At 32.1% G+C, this 17,391-nt stretch overlaps 1 protein-coding gene across 1 annotated transcript; it reads right to left on the reverse strand.

Moving 5' to 3' along the window:
- Positions 1–343: 343 nt before the first annotated feature.
- On the reverse strand, positions 344–8,275 carry LOC148613194 (wee1-like protein kinase 1-A). Its single transcript, XM_088586424.1, has 9 exons — positions 7,564–8,275; positions 5,585–5,639; positions 4,951–5,120; positions 4,418–4,539; positions 3,458–3,712; positions 2,939–3,084; positions 2,499–2,606; positions 1,703–1,848; positions 344–1,296 (listed from the first exon to the last, which is right to left on the reverse strand). The coding sequence occupies exons 1-9, from the start codon at positions 8,154–8,156 to the stop codon at positions 1,176–1,178; spliced, it is 1,716 nt and encodes a 571-aa protein (XP_088442550.1). The 5' UTR covers positions 8,157–8,275; the 3' UTR covers positions 344–1,175.
- Between the last annotated feature and the right edge of the window lie 9,116 nt (positions 8,276–17,391).

Here is a 17,391-nt window from a genome sequence, read left to right on the forward strand (position 1 = left end):
TTGTCCAGTTTACTACGTTAAGGCTATTCCAGAAATTAATGTATGGGGATCAGGACGCACTTTTTATATGACCCCACCATGCATGTAACTTTCATTATTACCTTCCAATGTTTTTAAAGGCCGTTTAAATAACAACCACCCGTCAAATTTTGATAGAGGTGCCTCCTGACCCCCATCACAATTAATTCTGGAATAGCACTTAGCAAGTTGAACAGGTAAGGATCACATAATTATGGAAAGACTCAATCCCATGAAGCTGCCCATTTTAGTCGCTATAAAAAAAAAAAACACTTCCATGAAACTTCACATCCAGCAGCCATTCTTCATCAGTAAAACACATGGATTATTTTATTAAAATTTTATTTGTAAAACATACAATAAGCACCATCATGTTGCTGTGTTCAACAATGGACAGGGATAAATATACCTACAATAAAAACAATGTACAAATACTGCCCAATAGCACGCACCATTATACATTACCTGGAATTCAAATGATCATCACATGATCACTGTACATGTCACATGATGTGTTGGAGATGCCATACAAGAGGTCAGAACCAAGAAATGTAGCTTATTAACTTAAATTCCTTTTTTTTTTTAAATCAGAACTAATAATTTACTGAAAGCCAATTGTAAATTTTACACAAAGAACAATAAAACAGACCACAGAATAATTTTTAGATGGGAAAGATATTTTTATCAATCGTGCTACATTTCTTGGGTGAAATACAATAGGTATATGTACAAACTTTTTTGTGCAAGACCAAACACAATTCCGAAACAAACAGAACATTTATCAAATAAAAGTTACAAAAAGTTGTGATTAAATAAAATTTCTTTCATGATATAAAACATACAGACAGATAATAATTTCTTCATAATATATGACAAAATTTAAAACCATGCAATCAATTTACATTAAATCTTTGTATAAAAAAGGTGATAAAAAATATGGCATCTCCAACAGAAACTATAACCACTATAATTATGTTAAGTCAAATGATAATTACACCTCCTGGTACCACCATACTCTTGGCACAATAACAGAATATATTACATAACAATATTATAACAAAATGTCACTGGTTATTTTCTACTCCAGTCTGTACAAATATTTATACAAATTCTAAGTATTGCACGAGCCGATACACTATCACATCTTCAAGTCCCCATTAAAAATTTGTCATGCTCAAACTTCTCTTCATCCTGCTTCCGATCAATCGGCTCATCTTGTCTGGTTGGGCAAACACTGGTGTGGTCTGTACAAGACACTGAGTGGCTTCTATCAACTTCCTGTAATGAAAACAATCACAGTTAACAATTTTTTTTTCAAATAATGCCTTAGTTTCAAGTGACAAGCTTTTATATGATTATCAAGATGTTTTTTTTTTTATAATATATTTTAGTCTAGCAGTTGAATTATTTCAGCACAAAACAAAGAAACCTGACAGTTAAAACAAATAAGTATTCCTTTTTTTCTTAAGTAGCATGTCTTCAAATTTTATCAGAACAGCAGCTGTTAAATGCAAGTTTAGTAAAACAGTTAAAAAAAAACACATAAATATTTCCAATTATAAATGGAAATTTTGGGGCAAAAACATGTATGTTAAAAAAACTAAATTGCTTGTACTGTTTAGGGAAAGTTGAAATAAAACATGAAAGCAAATTTCTCTCTCATAGAAAATAGCACAACACATACCTTGACAACATCTGGTTCTTAAATCGTTCTTCATTCAATTCTTTCCTAAGCTGTGCTTTTGATTTCTTGGCTTGTGGACAGAGCTCTGGATGTTGTGATATGGAAACAGCTGAAGGTCTCTGTAATGGGTCAGGATCAACCATACTCTGTCAGATAGATAAAACATATTTATTGCCAATAAATTAGTGCATGACTATAACAGTAAAGTATTCAGAGATACCAAGGCGTATTGACATCCATATCCAGGGGTAACAGTTCAAACTAGCGTGGGACCTAGGTCTGGGGCACAACTTCTGAACAAGGACAATGGAAATCTTAAAAGCCTAGGTAGCCATATGTCTTTCAACATTTAACACTTTCTATTGACTCTTCATTGAATATTTTGGATTTCCTCAAGTGGACAAATAATCTAGAACATGGAAATGTCAAGAAACTTCCAATCTTTTTTAAGTAAATTTGAACCCTTGGGTGTCTAACAATGTATGTGTCAATTTTCCATTTAATCAAGTAGTAATGGGCAGTTTTTTACCCTCGGTTCAGTACGAGCATATAAAATGTACTGCTTACTCTGATTAAAGCAAACAAGAAATATTTTAAGCTTTAAGTTTTTTTGTTTTTTTTTTTTTATTAAGAAGCCATTGTCTCTTTACCTATCTTTATTCTGTCATAACAATGTATTTATGGAATCAATGCATCCACTGTAAATTTATATAGATTATTATCAGTCAAACAAAGCTCTAAAAATCTGTTGGCTGACTTTGTTTTACTTCTTTTTTTTTTAATTAACTATACAAACCTTTATCAAGCTGTTCATTTCTGCTGAAAGGTTAGGTAAGTATGGGAGTTCACCTCGTCTAATTGCATGCCACTTTGGACCATTCTTTGGTAATGGATAACCACCAGCCTGTAAAAAAATTCAATTTTGTAAGAAAGAAAGAAACTATCAAACAACTATAACAAAATAATTGTAAATTGAACTTACAGTCTACACCAATCACAGCCTAATGCTAAATCTCCGTTATTTCTGTATACATGTAAAAAACAAAGCATTCTCCAGCTCAGCAACTTTCTTGTGGGAATGGTTAAAGTTACCATTTGAGAGAAACTGACCACTTTCATAAGGGGCAAAGGAATTAAACATCTAAAGAGATGACAACTTTCTTATATGAATAAACGGCATTCTTAAATTGATCATGCACTAATGAGCACTTTGATATTAGGGAATTGGCTACTTACGGCTTCATACATGGTTAACCCAAGAGCAAATATATCTGCTTTTGTCAGGTTTTCATAGTCATCATTGAGAATTTCCTTGGGTAAGTACCGACAGTCACCATCTTCTACTGTGGGGTTTGACATGGATGTCACATGGCCTAAATCTCCTGCAATGAAAAGTAGAATTGATTATTTTGATCAAGGAAATGTTAGCAGCCAAAGCACGTTTTTCAGTAAACAGGATTCTTTGAAACAATGTTGATCTGGATATTTACAATGATAACTTTGTGACTTAAGTTCTTACCACCTATAGCAAAGTACATGTATAGTACATGTAGTATAGACAGCAAAGTAAAATAGGCAAAGGAATTAAAAAACAAACAAATCAGTAAATGATTAGTAGCTAAGTTGTCAACAACAAGTGCACAAAGTTAATACATATGAACTTGTATTCATTATCTTACTATTTTAGTTCCTTTTTTTTAATTTACACTTCACAATAGTATAGCAATTTCTTCTTAATCTCATTACTTTACTTACCAATTTTGTATGTGATGGCTTCTTCTACTTCGTCATCTTCCTCCAGGGATTCCATACCACTCTCGGGTGAGTTGAGAAATTTAGGGTTCCGATGGATGAACACATTACCAGGTTTGAAATCAAGATGGACAAGGTTTTGTGAATGGATGTATCGTAGACCCTGGGATACATGCACTAAAATCTGTTTAAAATCAGTTTCACTCAACTTGCGCCCGGTTTTCCTGTTGGTTTCTATCACTTCAGCTAAACTACCACCTGAAATAGAAATACACCCAAAATGAAAATTTTATTTCCCTCATTTCGTCCAATTTGATGATTTATTGTTTATTTATAATACAGTTGTTTCATACTTTCTTTACCCATAGCATTCCTATAACATACTAAGTTGATGCATCAATGGTTCATGTATTAAGGTGACATCCTATTCATCACATTACAGCTCAAAATCCCCTTCTTAAATTTTTTTTTCACAAAGCATGTTTTAGCATAGCCTACTAAAATTCTAAATAGTATACGAGGTCAACAAACAAAGTGGAAATTTGCAAAATTGGAAGTAAACAGTAAAAGAAAAATTGAAACCTTAGCATACTAAAACGGTAAAAAAAAAAACGGATTATAAAATGGTCAATTTTCAGAGATTAAAAAACAAATGTGTTCCATACCAAACTATATAAAAAATATGTCTGTTTCCTGTTACCCTAACTACCCTAGTATTTTGGGCCTACCCTAAACATTTTATAGTCATTTCAAACTCCATTTGACTTGATAAATTGTAAGTCTAGATTACTTCCTAATAGCAATGCAAATCAATGTAAAATATTTTTGAAAATGAAATAAATTTCCTACCTGCATGCACCTTCCCTATATTTTCGTGCTGTAAGCCAGAAACAAACCATTTTTTTGCCTTTGTGGGTGAATTAAATATTACGTTGTAACGTGAGAGCCAACAATTTTTCTTACCATTACAATATTCATTCTGTATGTACATGTAATCATCTTCAGCCCATGCTGAGTAGTATCGGACAACATGTTGATGTTTCCCCAAAACTGCATGTGCATACACTTCATTCATTGCATTCCTCCTACAAAAGTAAAACCGGTACATTATACTTTGCCATAAATCATGATGCTCAATATTCAAAACTGATCAACATAAATTAAATTCTACAAATTTGCAACTTTTTCATGTATTTTTTTAAGGATGTCCCTTAATTAACAGTAAAAAGTCAATTGTCCCTACAATTGTATCAAAAAGCCCAAATGTATCAAAAAATTTCAGAAGTTTGAACAGAACTATTGCAATATTTTCTTTCTATAATTAAATAATCTGATTTACAACGGTAATAAAAATTATTTCATAATTCATGAAGAAACCTACAATACAAGTGAAGGCTTTCTACGGACAGCCAGATGAACGGACTTTAACTTCTATACAGTATTTTAATTTTTCAATTTCCAGACAGCACAATAAGGCAGAAAAACTTGCTACATACTCATACTGGCTTCCTGCGACTGGTGCTTTTGATTTTTTGATGGCATATGTACATCCATCCAGTCTATGAATACATTTATATACACTGCCAAATTCTCCATCTCCAAGTTTACAAACTTCATGGAACTCCTCATTGTATCTTGATGTGTTGATTTCATGAAGAGCAATTTTCTGCAAGAAGAAAATTATCATCATAAATGTTCACTTAAATTGACATGACATATTTCAGATACAAGTACATACAGAAACTGTTCAAAAATGTTTTGCAGTTACCAAAATCCCAAGGCCACACTTATTATGTTTGTTTCCCATCAACTGACCTCATCTCCTGGCTTTGGGTAGGTATGAAAGGAATTTATTTTTCTTAATTTCATCTAAATTCTGTAAAAAACCATGATCAAAGAAAATAAAAAATGAAATGGAAGTTTAAAAAATCTTGTCAGAGAATGACAATAACATGTGGATAGGGCCAATTTTTATGGGTATGTAGGGTAAGGAAACTTTATTTTAATTTTGGCCTCAATTTTCTTTGGAAATATAATTTTAATGTACAAAAACACACAGAAATTAATTCAAAAGATAATTTAGTTTAGTCACATTAACATACACTGTACTGATGAGAAAAATAGACTTACCTTTGTTGATGGCATATCAATTTCAATCTCATCAGCAGAATCTTCTAACAGGCTTCTACAAATAAAAATATTCAATAATAGAAAAAAAAAACAACCAATAATAAGTTGCTCTAATTAAAAATAATCAGTTATGAGCTTAAATCCAAAACTGTTACATTTTGGTAAAAAAAATATAATAGTCTTGTTTCTAGCTACCCAACAGACCCATTGTTTTTGCCATGATGTTAATGTTTTTCCCCAAATTTAAAAAAAAAATGAATTTTTCCTAAGATCTATTTACCAAATTTTTGGTGTTAACCATCTTTTCGTTTCTGCATTTATACATACATGTAGATGAACAATAACATGGCAGCAGCCATGGTAGTCATCAGTGTACTTCAATTGCATTATTAAATTGAAAAATAAGTCCTATTATGTATGAATTTAAAGAGAAGTAAGGTGAGGACAACAGATAAAAAGACATTGTGTCAATAAAATCATATTACCATGGATGAATGTCAAGCACAAATAATTTTTTTTAAAAAATAATAAAATTCTTTTCCAATCTACCAACACAATTTTCTTCTGGCTAGTAGCAGGAAGCAAGACTATTATTTTATTTTTTGCCTTAATACTGTAGGTAAAATTCAGTTTTATAAACATCGCTTTCAGACGTCTAAATAAGCACCCTGTAATTGGCCAATGGCAAACAAATTCCATTGATAGCAATTTGAACAGAGCTTTCCTGATGGGGCACCTAATCTGATATGTTTCTTCTGTTCCTCTTAATAAGGGCAAGTTAACTGTTCTGCCTGGTTGACCAGTTTAGACAAATTTTCTTTCTTCTACTTTCAAAATCATCCAGGGTCTCTGATGTCATGACAGAGATAACAAGGGGTACAGTAGGTCAGTCATTTAGCTAATGGGTGTCTTTTTAGCCTCTTGACAAATAATAGATACAAGTAGCAACCAAAAACATTTTGAACTCAACAGTTTATCACAAAACAGAAGATACATGCACATGTACACCACCATCAACCTAATTTTTAATTTCCCCACGTTTCACAGTGGAGTCACTCAAGTCCTCCGCTGCGACACCACTGTATCACCACCAAAGTAAAAACTAAGATAAAATTGCTGCATTTCTTTGCTTTGAAATGTCAACTCCACTCTTATCTACACTGTGGAGAGTGGACAAATTAAAATTTGTTTTGACAGTAGTGTACATGTGTATAGTATATTTACATGTACATGTGTATAATACTGAGTACATGAATGATATGCTACAAAAGAAAATTATATCAAAATCATGCAATATTCAAAAACTTAACTTTACCCCTTAATTATGGCTTCCAAATGGCAAATTTGTCATATTCTTTGTTTCCCAAAATGCTTGCATAATGCATTTCCTACATTACCTAAATAAACCCCTGCTACACCCATGGTCTTATCAAAATTTCCTTAAAAACCCATGTAATCATGATTTAAAAATCAGATTTTGAATACATAGAACTGTCAAATTCAATAAGGGAATATTGCCATTCTTAAAATGTTCTCATCTTATGTGGCTATCTGCATATCTATTATACGAAATAATCATGTAAACCCTGCTATGAATATTCAAACAGTAGTTGCTCCTTACCCAACTGTGTACAATACAATTTAAATTTTAATCTTTCATAGACAGTAAAAAAAATCCTTTTGATCTTATCACAATGAGTCAAAGCAAGCAAAACCATGAGACTATGAGTCATTACAATTAAACAAGGTTTGAAAGGTACCTTAAAAAATGGTTGTCACTTGGCTGACAGAACCATTTTTACAAATTAATTTTAACCATTCAGAATACAAAGTAGTGGCAAACATTAATTCAAATTCTTCTCTTATTATTTTTCTGCAAGTTTAACTGGCCAAGTTCGGAAGAAGAAAAAAAGACCATTCAAATCATGTGTGACAGCATATGTTAAATGTTTAAACATGAATTAATAATTAAAATATACCTTTCCATCTGTTCTCTGCTCCTTTTTGCACTGATTATTGAACAAGGTGGTGTCGGTCTGTTGTTACAAGGTGTGAAAGGGTTGACATTTGCTTCAACTTTATCCTGGGTCGATTTCTTCTCATCTGTCAGCCGACGTCTTCTGGCTTTCTGTAAGAGTGATTTAGGTGTGTGTGGTGTATCAAAAAGTCTTAGTCCTCTAAGTTTCCGCGAAGGTGGTGAAAAGTGACATTTTGATGGAGAAATAACATGTTTACCGGGGGCTGGGACGCGCTGTTCGTCGTCATCAAGTTCTACGTCCCCATCGTTTTCTTCCTCAAGTCCGAAAGGAATTGGTGACAATTTCCTAGATCCACCTAGAAATCTCCGTGAAGAACGTGAAGAACTTAAGAATGGCGTTGACATATCTAATTCCAAATAATCCGATGGTTCATCACTATCCATACTGGGCGAATGAAATGGGCTTGATCCGCCATCATTCGGACTGAACTCACCGTCCGAATCTTGAAAATTCAAAGTCTTTGCTAAGTCTTTTTCTCTCTTACGTAAGGCTGATCTTTTGCCTCTACGAACTCTTGGTTGTAGCGTTGACATCTTTGAAACAATATCCTCTTACTATAAATCCAGTTTTTAAAGTGAGTTGTTTACAAACTTGCGTGTAAATATAAATCGACAGACCACGCTGATTGAAAATGGCGGGTCCGTTATCATGTGATGATTTTGACCAATCAGAAAACATATTTGCAGAGATGTTTATCGCACTGCCCATTGGTATAGTCTATTCCATTGTTTACAAATTGCCTCGGGCATCGAACTATCAATATATTTGTACTTCCAAATAACAATTTTAAGATATAATTTGTAAATTTAACTCATGGTACCTATTGGAATGGAATGTAACTATTTTATGGCTAATTCAGTCATAGTGTTCATTTTCTGAATTCCAGCATATATATATAGTTTACTTAACTACTTCAGTTTTTTTTTATGTATTATAATAAACCAACATTGACAACTGATACACAGACAGATAGTAAGAACATACGTACAAAAAAAAATATACAAATCTTTGATAAGTGCATAAACCAAACCTGGAATTATTGGTTTCATGATCAGTGGTTTTATACACTTAAATGTACTATTTTTTTTTTTTTGCTCTGTCATGTCAGATTTTGTATACAGGAATAATTTAGAAATTTCCCCAGTCATTTTTTTCTTCATTCAATCATTTTTTAAGTAAACATACTTATTGTTCAAATAGGATCTAAGGGGATAACACAAGTTCCACAACATAGAGTGGGCTATGATTTACATTTTGTTTTGTTTTATTTTGTTTGTTTGTTTGTTTGTTTTTTGTTTGTTTTTTTTTGTTGTTGTTTTTTTTTTTGTTTTTGTTTTTGTTTTTTTTTGTTTCTTAATTACTGTTTGATTCAATTTCATGGTTTTCATTTTAAAAAACAACTTTGTGTGATATCTTTTTTAACATGTTTCGGTTAAAAGGGTAGAGACCCAGATATTTATTCCCACGAGATCACACTTAAGTGTTTATTCATATGTCAAAAATTCCATCCATCACAACTGTAAACACTATCTTTCTCGACAATATCCACATGACTCTGACACTGATCCACAAAGCCAATACATCGCTCGTTGATGTGGGATCGAAAACGGTTTAACTTGTTACAAGGGTACTTGAAATAAATTTTGACATTTTGAATATCCCAGTCAAACCAGCGGGGGACAGTAATTACACAACGGGGTAAATATCGAGGTGTGAATCCATGCAGCTTTTGTTAATTGTACATTAAACAAAAATGGTGTTGTTTCTCTCGCTTCAGTATTTTTGTTCCAATTTTCTTTTGTTTTTTTAAATGTCACCTTTATCACATACGCTCTATTGTTTCTTTGATTTTTAAAATATTTTTTTGATTTATCCTAGAAACTGTGTTAATTGATAAAACGTCATCTATAATTTATCATGTTTATAAATATATAATTAACAGATATCTAATCAGTGACGCACATATTCAAAGGGTTAAGATTAAAGGCACAAAAGAGGAAGTTCTAACGCTGTAAAATATGTTAGTTTGGGAGATGATAAAATGAAATTTTTCAAAATATTACATTCTTATGGTATTATCTTATCAATGATTTTTATTACGATTGTTAGCATGCTAATCAGTGGTGGTTTATATCTTCAATTGTCTTCACGCTCCAACGTTTGTCAGATTTATGCTTTAAGATAATGATAATCCATCTGTTTTATTATCATCCTGTGGATGAAAAATCTGAAGTAGAAAACTGCAATAACTACAACAAAAAATTTAACTAAAAGCCAGCTGCGATTATACAAGAATAAGAAAAACTATAAGTTAGATTTTTAAACACAAATTATGATGTCATGATAAAATTTTAACTAAGTTTCGTGTTGTTTGGCACCACTTCGACAATGTACTAAGTTTGTATCAAAATGCAGTACCTATAAAAGCTCAACACGGGTATGTGCACGATTCTATCTTCAGATTCATATTTGTATAGCTTCAAGGTCAATTCGACAGACGCACAGACCAGTGGCGAATCAAGGGGAGTTCTGGAGTCGGACAACCCACGTTTGTTAAAAAACTTTGCTAATTTAGAGCAAAATTTTGGAAAAATAGACAAATAATAGCATGGACCCGCTCTTTTTTTCTGAAACTCCGGTCGTTTTCAAAATCTCTGGACCTGCCCCGGCAGACATACAAACTATTTGTACTAACTCTCCGAGAGTAGCTGAAAGTGAAGTAAACGTAGGAAATGAACGATATTGTTGTTGTTTTTGCTCTTTTGTTGTTGTTGTTAATATGCAACTTGATATTATTTTAAATACTTTTAATGTCATTATTAATACACACTGATAATCCAATACTTGTTTCAAGTTAAAAACAAAATAACAAATTAACATAAATTTCTTGTTTTGTTTTTTTTTATTATTATTTTTCAAAAATTTTGTTTTCTTTTATTTTTTTGTTTTTGTTTTATTTTTTGTTTTTGTTTTATTTTATTTTATCTTTTTTTGTTTGTTTTGTTTTTTGTTTTTTTTTTGTTTTTTGTTATTTGTTTTGTTTGTTTTTTGTTTGTTTTGTTTTGTTATTTGTTTATTTTTGTTTTGTTTTGTTTTCTCACGAAAGTTACTCATATTTTCAGACAATTTTCGTGTCATATTACATTAAATGTCCACATTACACGACAAATCTTTCCGTTCCATAATCATAAGCGGAAACGACTTGTTTTGGTCGATGTATTACAACGCAAAATGAACGCGATGAATAGTCTAATGAGCGTAACGTCATTTGCATATTTTACTTACTTATTAAACAATTCATTAGCAAGGAGCTTAACGCATTTTTTCAAAGGGCTCCTCACGCGCATTCGGGTGGTCTACTTACGAATTGGTCGCAACGAATTAACATAATTAAGAAACCAGTCCAGAATTCCATATAAAAGGACATTGTATTACTAACTATTACACTATTACTAACTGAAGTCAGTATTTTAAAGTCCCTGCATGGTATATATATTCAGTAGACTTTCAAAGTTAATTCCGAGTGTGATCACGTGCTTACTTTCGCCGCACTTTATAAAGTTTAATAAGTTCTCCGATACTAGGTACAATAATAGAATACATACAGTCAACATGCAGGGCCGGATCCAGACACTGAAAACAGGAGGGTGCCAGCATAGGTTTCTCAGGAAAAGGGGCTGCCAGGACATAATTTTCTAGTTTTTGTCAATTTTACACATGAATATGACAATTTTTTTAATAAAAAGGGCTGGTGCATACGCCCTGCTCACCTCTGGATCAGCAACTAGTCTATATATTGATTAGACAGGTTTGGTCGAATCCTGTCGATGTACAGTGACGGGTTCCATGGTTGGGGTTTCGGATGTCGGGCACTCCTTTTGTTCAAACATCTCGATAATGTTGTTTTTCCGAAAAATGAGCAAATGATAGCCGAGAACTTCTTCCCCTTTTATTTCAAAATTTCAGGATTCGCCATAAAATTTAACGCATATTAACTTAAGACGGAGAGCATGTAAAACCTTATTAATAGTCCAATGGGAGGTTGTGTGTATCTACATACGCTTGCGGCAGCATTTTCCTATTAGTCGAATCATGCATAAATCCCTGCAAGCGGAATGCTTTCAAAGATCACATCAGAATTAAAAAAAAAAAACTTGCACTACTTGTTTTTGCGATGTTCGGGGATAATTAGTCACCTTTTAGTGTTGGCTCACTTGGTTTTGTTTGCTGTAGTGATATGACCTCAGACCAAACAAGAGCCGTATAACTACTGTGAAAACCTTCCGTTACCTGTTTAACCCCCCCCCCCCCCACACACACACACACACACAAACACAAAAGAACAAAAAATAACAAACAAAAAACCTGTCAACACCAGAGACTTTTTGCCTTCGTGTAAGCTTTAATTTGAGCCTTCATGGGTAATTATACCAAAAACCTGTCTAAACCGAACTAATTTTAAATCCTGGAAGGGCGTCGTTTTACACAGGTTTCATTGTAAATACTTTTGATCCATTTGAATCCGTAAGTTTGACAATCTTTAGAAGGATTACATTTATCATAGTCATGACATTCAAATTATGAAACCAGAAAAGGTCACAGGAAAACAGGTCATGTGACTATTCTCCATGTGACTTTTTTCTTGTTACTTTTTCCGTTCAACAGTACTATAAAGCGGTTATTTACAAACTGTCATTGCAAATTATAATGTTATCCTCTTTCTATTTCCACTAAAATATCTATAATCAGAGTTTGTACATATATTAAACACTAAAGATCGATAAATGGCGAAAATAAGCAGTGAAATAAAATATGTAGATCAATTCATTCATCAAGTCTATGCTGTTTTACAAAGGGACATTAATTAGTCTAGGGTCCAGACGCATTTACATGTATTTTTTTTTTCAATTCAGTTCAATTATTCTTGAATTTGACAAGAGTATTTGGTTTTTATTCTATGAATAGTTTTAGACCTCTAATTTCATGCCAGCTCTATGAAATATCCATATCAATAACGATGTGTAAGATTTGTACGGACTTACTTTGTAGGGTCAATTTATGATAAAAGGACAATATAATATATAATAATGATTGTCATGCTAGATTTGAAAAAAAAAGAGCTGTAAAATTCACAAGTTTTACAACAAGAAAAGATTTTATCTGACAAAAAAATGACACTCTCCTTATCTCCGTTATAAATACAGTCACCTAAATTGTGAGTCAAGATCGCACAGATTAAAATTCCAATTTATTCTTTTTGTTAAAGAATAAAGAATTTTCTAAAGAACATTATCGACTTCTTAGAGAAAATTACTTTTTTCTCACGTACATTGTCTAATTGTTAAGAAAACAATTATATTATTGTTGTTAACACATTTTCTTTGTTATCCTTTGATCAAACAAACAAAGCGTGACATTCTTTAGAAAAAATATTGGTGTCGCCGTGCCATTATTGTTAACAATTATCTTTCAATTTTCTCACCTTATTATTTACCTATTATATGTCATCTTTTCATTATTGTACAACAATAGAAATGTCATTGAATTACTTTTACAATAAATAATTAGCACCAATTGCTCAATAATTAGGTAGATGAAACGAAAGAAAAATATTCTATCCTTTAAACAATACTTTTAGCACCTTGGCGATATTTGAAGGAAACTAACACAGTACATATATTATTATTAAAGGCATTTAATCAATTTCTCTAGTTTTTTCTGTAATTGCCAATATTTTATGTGCTTCATACGGGAAAAATGTAACACAGACGAGGACTTGCTTTAGAGGTTCAAGTAAATAGACGCGACAATGGATCGCCCTGTCACATGCAGAGCACAATGTCAAACTTTATCTTATCAGACTCTTCGACTGTCACAGTCTTGGCCTTCACAGAAACGAAGGAATGTTGACTACTGATAAAGTGTTAACGGAAAGTTTTATCAAAATAAGTCACTTGATTTCAGGTTTATTTTTTTTTAAATCCAAACTAATAACAGGATGATTGATGATAAAATAACAATATCTAAAAGCAACGGTTTTTATTCATAAGCAGCTTTACGAAACCGATGGACAAAATTGGGGACAGCAAAAATGCAGTATTTTGCTATAAAATGGTCATTATTAAAAAACTCGAATCGAACATAGTAGACTTCTTTTTTTTTAAGATAAACGTAGAACAAAGAGAATATAAAAAAACGTTATTCTTATTTGGCAGGATTTAAAACATCACAAAACAATAACCCAGAAACCTATGAATTGAATATTAATAAACCATATGCATAACTTTAAAACAGGCAAACATGCACATAGAAATAATGTAATACACATAAAACAAGCAGTTATGCAAAGCAAGCTAAATTATATTTAACAGACAGTGGCGAATCCAGCGTTTAGGTAAGGGGGCCCCCAAAATTAAATCTTGAAAGAATCACCGATGAGTGTTTTTTTTTATGATTTAACGTACACAATTATTCAACACCCCCTCCCCCATGGATCCGCCAGACAGAAACACAGATGTAGATGCATTAGGGTGATATTAGCAGAGCGATAAGAAAAGGGGGCTCCAGGTGAAGAAATTCTGTGACTTCTAATCTAATCTCTGTACATGTCAACACGCAAAAAAATGGACAAAAGACACGAGGTTAAAATACTACTCGCATTAAATGTGGAAACATTATCATGTGTAAAATGAAAGTTTAACAACCACAGTTCTTGTCATGAATTATTTCTAATTCACAGCCAATACATAGGCGGATCCAAGGGGGTGGCGAGAGCCCAGACCCCCTTATGAAATTGACAATTTATGAATTTATGAATTCTCGTGATATAAATATGCCTGCATTAGAAAGTATTAGACAAATAGTTTTTGTTCCATCGCTCTGTCGGTGATTCTTTGGACCCGCCACTGCCATTTCTAATTTACCCAGAGAGAGGTGAATATATAGAAAATTTAATGCAAACTCTATTTTGCAGTGAGCATTTTAGGATAACTGAACTAAATAGATAGTTGAACAATCGTACTTGACATTGTATGGTTGTGTGTGAAATTACGATAGTTGTACGTTAAAGTTCTTTTTTTTCAATTTTCAAATACCAAATAAATTATCTTTATTTATTTCGTTTCTTTCGTCGACCTTATAACAAGGTGCTAGTTTTACAATGTTATAACACTGCCAGAGTGAGAATTGTACACCAATAAAAATTATAAATGTTTATGGAAGAATCAATTTAGTTGTTTATTTGTCTGCTGTTTGGCGGGTTGTAAGCAAGAGATTTATGGGTTAAGTAATAGCTTTGAAGGTTGCATAATGATTTGTCGAATGACCTCTTCATTAGGTGACTGGTCTAGACAATTTAATGGTTCTACAACTGTCAAAGTTTAGTTTTATGTAAGTGTAAATCTATTTTCCGTCAACGATGGTCTAAAAAATACGCCCATACATATATGAAATTTAAGTCTAAGTTTTTTCTTTCTTATACTGTCTTGATTGTTTCGAGGCTACTAATAGGAAATAAATGTTTGAATCCACCGCACGACATATGGTCACACATACCATCATAAACCCAGATTAAAAAAAAATAGTCTTCGTCGACAGTAATTTATGCACTCGTTATGAAAAGTGAGGAAGAATTCATTTGAAAATGCAATATTTGACCAAATTAAAGAAATAGACATTTTGTCGGTGTCCTCAAACGCGTTTTCTTTTTGTGTTGCGTAGAGTTAAGAAATTCAGCAAACACTGTTAAGTAAAAGTCACTTTTTAGAAGATATTCGGTAAGTAATTATGCAAACATATTAATAAGTAAATGGCGTGAAAATGTCTGCAAGGAAAATTCCAGAAATACAATAAGTTTTCAAAAATGACAATTGCCATTAAAAACCAGACAGAGACTAATGAAAAGGCAAATATTTATACAACACATTGAAAGACAGTAGACAGTCTGAAGTGTAATGTATGCTTTGCAAACAATTTTTTTATGGGATTAGTAGAATTTAAAAAAAAAAAATATAAAAAAATATAAAAAAAAGAATAAAAAGCCAGGTCTTCTTCTATGTAAAAACGTGTTACAGGAGAAGATGTAAATAATTTTTAGCACAATTGTGTAAAAACAGAGGTAAACGGACAGTAAGTCACAGGACAAAAAGTCGCGGGCCAAAAAAATCCCAATTTCGGTAGGACATAAAGTCACAAATAATCTGAGCCCCCAAAGGACAAAAAGTCACAATTAATATGAGCACCCATACGACAAAAGCCACAAGATTAAAAATAGTTATAACTAGTGATAGAGAGTTACCTATTTACTTACAAAAGCCATACTAGCCGACATAGACAGATGTTTAAAAAAAAAAAAGAAGAAAATTGAAAGGAAAGGAAACAGATCCGTCTCCTCTGCATTGTTTTGTCAGATGTTTGTAAGACGTCATATAATTTTCACCCACTTTTATTATAAGAAAATGTTATCTTTAGTTAAAACTGATAATGATAATTAGCTACACTACCCAGTTTGTGTATTCAACAATCAATATGGTTTTTTATATCTTGTAAAATTCATGTGTTACGGTTGAAGCCAAACAACAATAAAGGGACATTCATTTGCTGAATAAAATTCATAAATTTGTTGTGTTTCATTTTTATTTATAACCGTGAAAAAATATTACACTAAAAACCTAAACTGAATAACTTTACAGGATTTTCCCCATGAAAATGTATATTTTATTTTTTTTCTTTATTTTTAGAAATTAGAAAACAATATTAATATTTATGGTGAAAAGGTTCAATTATATTAGCACCTTAGTAAATACATGTATAATTTTCCACACAAACAATAAAGAACACGATAAATGCAATAGACAATAAATACATAACGAGGCATGATTAATTATCTTTCATTTAACAAAGTAATATTTGGTGTCACAAAATTGTGTAGCATGTCCAAAAAAAAAAAAACCGCTGTAGTTTTTCGAGGAACAAAAAAGAAAACAAATCATTATGCAATTTAAACATGTCATTTGTAAAATCCATAAAAAACGTCCAATTCTTAAAAAGTAAACAAATAACAGATCCGTCTTATTATGTAAAATTGTAATAATATTTTGTTTTCAACATTGTCCTCGTAGTAAACAGAACACCCTTTAGGCCTTTCAGCACTTTGAAAACAAAACTGGAGATGTCAAGGCGAAGGAAGATAGAATCTGACACGAAAAACGACATTTTACAAAAAAGGTACATGATTTTTTTACGAGGGTATTGAGTTTATCTGATTTTGTGACCTTGTCCTGAATTCACCAGCTGTCTTCGCTTCAGGGTGCTCATAAATCACAGAGGTATTCCGGACAATGGATGGCGTTAAAATCACCACCACTGTACAATAATAGAAATCAATCATTGCCTCGTTTCAGCATTGACACACATCAATCAACACCGTCGTCATCAAGGCGACGTCATACCGTTACCCACCGTTATAGAGTTTCAAAGGGGTTCATAAAAATACAACGCAAATACCCGGAGGATTTTATTGATTTGTAAAATTATCATCTGAAGGACAAAATGTGAACATTTGAATCGACAATAAATATGGAACATTAACGTTCCGAAGTTCAAAGGGTAAAATGGACATTAAGACATTTCATTATTATTTTAGTTTTTAATGGGTTATTTAATGTTCAATATTCTGTTTGATGTACAATTTGAATTAACACATAAAAAATAAGTTTGATTAAGATCTCATACAGTTGAAAGAATTCGATTTATAGTGAAGTTTTTTAG

This window comes from Perna viridis, chromosome 6 (genome assembly GCF_037379345.1).
Source record: "Perna viridis isolate PV_CMFRI_1.1 ecotype Kerala chromosome 6, ASM3737934v1, whole genome shotgun sequence".
NCBI lineage: Eukaryota > Metazoa > Mollusca > Bivalvia > Mytilida > Mytilidae > Perna > Perna viridis.